Source organism: Lepus europaeus, chromosome 8 (assembly GCF_033115175.1).
Source record: "Lepus europaeus isolate LE1 chromosome 8, mLepTim1.pri, whole genome shotgun sequence".
NCBI classification, from domain to species: Eukaryota; Metazoa; Chordata; class Mammalia; order Lagomorpha; family Leporidae; genus Lepus; species Lepus europaeus.
The window spans coordinates 60,958,291-60,964,550 of record NC_084834.1 but is presented as its reverse complement, the minus strand read 5'-3'; the positions used below and the strand labels follow the sequence as shown (position 1 = coordinate 60,964,550).

Sequence of the window (6,260 nt, the reverse complement as noted above, 5' to 3'; positions counted from 1 at the left end):
GTCCCTTAAGACTCACTTAAGACTTCTGACTTGAGAATAGTAAATGATAAACCTACTTCATTTTAAACCACTCGCTGTGTTATTCGTTTTTCCCCCAACAGGAACATTAGGAAATGTAAGAAATGTTCAGCAACTAATGCAGCTATGAACCAGGAAGCTGGCACTGTGATTGTTTTATCAAAATGCCAATGTATACATGGATCACAGCATAAACATGCAAACTTCTTAGTTACACATATCTTAAAATTAAACACTAGTGGATACTTAATCAAAACATCTAGAAAGGAGAAATGCTTGGTGGGGAACGCAGAGCTGCAGCCGCGGAGCCGGACGTGTCCGCGAAGATGGCGGGCCAGAGCATGCAAGCTGCAAGATGTCCTACGGATGAATTATCTTTAACCAACTATGCAGTTGTGAATGAAATGGACTTCCAGTCTGGCCAGCACATGGTTGTGAGGACCTCCCCGAATCACAGGTACACGTTTACACTGAGGACCCACCCGTCTGTGGTGCCCGGGAGCATTGCCTTCAGCTTACCCCAGCGAAAATGGGCTGGACTTTCTATTGGCCAAGAAATAGAAGTCTCCCTGTATACGTTTGACAAAGCCAAGCAACGTATTGGCACAATGACCATCGAGATCGATTTCCTGCAGAAAAAGAACATTGACTCCAACCCTTACGACACGGACAAGATGGCAGCTGAATTCATTCAGCAGTTCAACAACCAGGCCTTCTCAGTGGGACAACAGCTTGTGTTTAGCTTTAATGAAAAGCTTTTTGGTTTGCTGGTGAAGGATATTGAAGCCATCCTGAAGGGAGAGCCTGCAACAGGGAAAAGACAGAAGATCGAAGTGGGACTGGTTGTTGGAAACAGCCAAGTTGCATTTGAAAAAGCAGAAAATTCATCACTTAATCTTATTGGCAAGGCTAAAACCAAGGAAAATCGCCATTCCATCATCAATCCTGACTGGAACTTTGAAAAAATGGGAATCAGAGGTTTGGACAAGGAATTTTCAGATATCTTTTGACGAGCATTTGCTTCTCGAGTATTTCCCCCAGAGATTGTGGAGCAGATGGGTTGTAAGCATGTTAAAGGCATCCTGTTATATGGACCCCCAGGTTGTGGTAAGACCCTCTTGGCTCGACAGATTGGCAAGATGTTGAATGCAGAGAGCCCAAAGTAGTCAACGGGCCAGAAATTCTTAACAAGTATGTGGGAGAGTCAGAGGCAAATATTCGTAAACTCTTTGCCAATGCTGAAGAGGAGCAAAGGGGGCTTGGTGCTAACAGTGGTTTGCACATCATCATATTTGATGAAATCGATGCCATTTGCAAGCAGAGAGGAAGCATGGCTGGTAGTACAGGAGTTCATGACACCGTTGTCAACCAGTTACTGTCCAAAATTGATGGGGCAGAGCAGCTGAACAACATCCTCATCATCGGAATGACCGACAGACCAGATCTGATAGATGAGGCTCTCCTTCGACCTGGAAGACTGGAGGTTAAGATGGAGATTGGCTTGCCAGACAAGAAAGGTCAGCTACAGATCCTGCACATCCACACAGCGAGGATGTGAGGGCATCAGTTACTGTCTGCTGATGTAGACATCAAAGAACTGGCCGTGGAGACCAAGAACTTCAGCAGTGCTGAACTGGAGGGCCTGGTGCGCACAGCACAGTCCACTGCTATGAACAGACATATAAAGGCCAGTACTAAAGTAGAAGTGGACATGGGGAAAGCAGAGAGCCTGCAGGTGACAAGAGGAGACTTCCTTGCTTCTTTGGAGAATGATATTAAACCAGCATTTGGCACAAATCAAGAGGATTATGCCAGTTACATTATGAATGGAATCATCAAGTGGGGTGACCCAGTCACTCGTGTCCTGGATGACAGGGAGCTGCTGGTACAACAGACTAAAAACAGTGACTGCACACCCTTGGTCAGCGTCCTCCTGGAAGGCTCTCCTCATAGTGGGAAGACTGCGTTAGCTGCAAAGATTGCAGAGGAATCCAACTTCCCCTTCATCAAGATCTGTTCTCCCGATAAGATGATTGGCTTTTCTGAGACAGCCAAGTGTCAGGCTATGAAGAAGATCTTTGATGATGCGTATAAAATCCCAGCTCAGTTGTGTGGTTGTGGATGACATTGAGAGATTGCTAGATTATGTCCCTATTGGCCCTCGGTTTTCTAATCTGGTCTTACAGGCTCTCCTTGTGTTACTGAAAAAGGCACCTCCTCAGGGCCGCAAGCTTCTCATCATTGGGACCACCAGCTGCAAAGACGTCCTTCAGGAAATGGAAATGTTAACGCCTTCAGCACCACTATCCACGTGCCCAACATTGCCACGGGAGAGCAGCTGCTGGAAGCTCTGGAGCTTTGGGGCAACTTCAAGGATAAGGAACGCACCACAATTGCACAGCAAGTCAAAGGGAAGAAGGTCTGGATAGGAATCAAGAAGTTGCTGATGTTGATCGAGATGTCCCTGCAAATGGATCCTGAATACCCGGTGAGGAAATTCTTGGCCCTCTTACGAGAAGAAGCAGCTAGCCCCCTGGACTTGGACTGAAGACGACCGCTTGCAGGACACAGTGACCAAGGGGAGTGACCGCGCTGAAGACGGCCGGGGGTCTTCCGCCACCTCCAGATGCTGGACTCAGTGACCGCTTCTCCACCCTCGCCACGCGCCCAGTCTGCATGACTAGTGCTCAGGAGCCCCTCCCTCTGCTTCCCGAGACCCTCTCGTGTTTGAGGAAGGTGCAGATTTGCTGTAGAATGCTGTGTTTCCCTTTCGAGCTAAGATGCTTCCTTCTGACCAGAAGCTACGTGTGCGAAACATCCCGTGCTGGTGAACACTACACGTGCTAACTCCCTCCCACAGCCACCGCCACCCCTGCACACGGACAGCAGAGGCCTAGGGCGAGGGAGCCGCCCCTGCGCATCCCTGGAGCGTGACTAGAATGTGCTTCCCGGTGTTAACACTAAAGGGAATTGGCGTTTGGTTCAAGGTTCTCCCAGAAAGCCGCTCACTATCTTTGCTTAAAGAAACAGGGTCTTGCATGTCTGAGCTGCTTCCTCAGACATTTGCAGAAGTGTTTCCGAATTGAAGTCGGGAGAGCTTTGTTAAGAGAAAGTCAGATTACTGCTGTTTGCCCTGACAGCCCCTCATGGAAGTAACTTGTTCTGTGATCAGAAATACCCAGATCGTCACCACTTGGTAGATGTTACAAGCCTGAGAAAGATCCATATGCAGAAAAGTGTATACCCCGCAACAGAAAGAAGTTACTAAAATAAAGTCATTTACAAAAAAAAAAAAAAAAAAAAAAAGAAGAAGAAGAAATGCTTGGTAAGTTAACATTAGCAAAAACCAATAAAGATTGTTGAGATGAACATTGAATTTTAGAAATTGATTTTGGTAGAATTTGGTTAAAGGTATCGCATACAAATATATTTATAAATGACTGCTTAATTCAAAAATGAAGCAATAATATATCACAGCTTTGTGAAGCACTTCTATACTGAAATATCATATCAGTCTAAATGACAATATATCAATTGTCTCTCTCCTTATCTGCTGTTTGTATTTTTCCCAATTTTATAGCATGTGCCAAGCCAAATATACATGCCGCTTTACATCTTCTTTCACCACAAATGCAAATTAAAAACACATACCTACAGAGATACCTGTTTGAGTAAATGATCTCATAATGATAATACCTTGCACAAATATATCCTTTCTTAGGCAGCCGAGATTGAGTGGAAAAGTCTATTACATAAGAGGGGCAGGTTAAATGAGGCGATCTTGGACATAGCCCTCTGAACAACTATGTCTGTCCTATCTAGTACTAATTCTTCTCATCCATCTTAATTTGAATAAAAATGATTGTTGGTCAGCTCATACCACAAAATGTGCATGTGACACGTTAAGACAATCAGACTAATTCTTTCCTCAACAGGCCAACCAGCATTGTGACTATTATGTCATTAGAGATAAAAAGTCAAGTCTCACCCTGGAAATTTGAAGGAATCTATTGAGAGAGAGAGAGAAAAAATATATTGTATCCCAGGAATTATAGCTACCATAGTATCACATTAAGGTTATAGCATTTTCAATAAAGTCAGGTGTATGTAAAAAGGTAAATAAATGGGAAAATTGAGGGGAAAAAGAGAGGATAAAAGAAAGTGGATATGGGAGTGCACAAAAACTTTATGTCATCATTTCAAACTCTAGCTACATTTGTCCTCAACCAGCTTACCAATTGTATGATTTACAGTTCGGAGCATGGTTCTTTTTATTAGCAATGCTAATACTCCCAACCAATACACACATACTTTACTTTGTTTTATGCCATGACATATCTTCTTTAAGTGTTATAGAAAAGGAAAAGAAATGTGGTTTTTCTATGATATCATGAAATCTTTGATGGAATTTAAATAATGAACTATATTTTAAAAATAGAGATGAGATAACATTTGGTAGAAAAATCAAGAAAATTTTAAATTAGAACTCATATGCAAATAATTAATACTGATTTTATCAGAAATCACTGGAGAATCACAATTTCAAAAGAGCAGTAAGCAAAAATAACTAAAATTATTTCAGGCAAATTTAATTTGCAGTTACAAAACCTAAGAATCACTCCTTAAAATATCACTATATAATTAAATTTTCTTAAAATGACAGGTCTCTTGCCTTGTTTTTGAACTGCTTTTAATATAATTATAGACAGTGCAATAATGAGAATGCTTAGTGTGGGAGAAAGTTAATACAAGGCCAAAGTGACATGTTAGTAATTGAATAGTGCTCAGCATAGGGGATCAGTTCTAAGAATAAAAATTTCTAGTTCTAAGCCTGGTGCAAATCATACATATCTTACTCCATACATTGTCATATACAACAATAAATATTCCCTTTGGAGGCAAATAGATTTCTCATTGTGACTTCCATTTCTGCCTTTTCGTATAGAAAGCACTAGTGGCTTATCCTACTGCTTTAGAATTCATTCCCTCAGCACCTTGTCTGGCAGTTTTTCAGGAGCTTGACTGCATTCAGCTTTCACTGCCTCTTCAAAGGTGGTAACAATGATAACAATGCCAAGAATGTGATTTGTGGTTTTCTATATAAATAATACATTTTCCATATGTAATTCTGCTTCAAAATCAAAATATATTTGCTTAAGGGAAGCAGTGCTGAGATTCAGAGTTTAATTTAAGCCAAAATGGTTATGAGTTAATGGTGGTGTTATCTTTATTTAAATAGAATCAAAAGTTGACAGTGCTTGTCAAAGATTTCTGTTCTCATTAGAAAATAGTTAAAATATGTTTATCAACATGTCATGTTACGAAATTAACATTTAAATACCACTCAATACAAATGAGCTTCCAAAGCTTGATATGGAAAACCTATAAAAAATATAGCAGCATTATATTAATGACAAGAATCTTGAAGTTTCTCCTTTAAAAGCAAGTATACCCACTCTTACTGCTTCTATTCAATATCTCACTGTAAGTCCTACTTAATATAGTGGGGAAAAAAAAGAAAGTAAAAGGAATGCAGATGGGAAGTAATAAATATGACTGATTTTGTTTGAACATAATGACTGAATTTTAGGAATTCAAAAGAGTTGACAACACACCTGGAACTAATAGTGGTTCCAGTCAGTTCTCTGTGTCCATGGGTTATATATCTGTGGATTAATAAACTGAACAGAAACTATCCATTTCTGTATCTAATGCTTACAGGCTTTTTGTTTGTCATGGTTACCTAAAGAGTACATTGTAACAACTTATAGTATTTAGGTTGTAACAGGTATTAAAAGTCATTTCTAGATTATTTAAAGCATACAGGAGAATGTACACAGATTACTTACAAAGATTGTGGTCTTTAATATAATAGACATGAGCATCTATAGATTCTGGTATGCTCAGGGGTCCTAAACCAAACCCCTAGGCTTAACAAGGGATGAGTGTATAGTTAGTTTTCTGGAAAAAAAAGACCATAAAAATAAAAAAGTTGATCACTTTACTATATACCCATAATGGACAATTTGGATTTGAAATTTAGAATATGACACTGTTTACAAAAGCATCAAAAATAAAATATTTGATTAAAAAATCTAATAAAATAAGCACAATATCCATATGAGCAAAACTACAAAATAAAAGTAAAGATCTAAATAATTGGAAAGTATTGTGTATTCACATATAGGAAGACTCAATAAGACCATTATTTCCTTCTTAAAATGATCTAGAAGTTCAAAATA

The 6,260-nt window shown here is 39.9% G+C and overlaps 1 protein-coding gene across 1 annotated transcript; it reads left to right on the top strand.

Moving 5' to 3' along the window:
* Window positions 1-313: 313 nt before the first annotated feature.
* On the top strand, window positions 314-2,675 carry LOC133765561 (vesicle-fusing ATPase-like). The gene is given in 4 exon segments (XM_062199111.1): window positions 314-1,164; window positions 1,167-2,110; window positions 2,112-2,301; window positions 2,304-2,675. Coding segments are annotated over 4 exon segments (2,217 nt in total). The 5' UTR covers window positions 314-344; the 3' UTR covers window positions 2,567-2,675.
* Window positions 2,676-6,260: the final 3,585 nt, after the last annotated feature.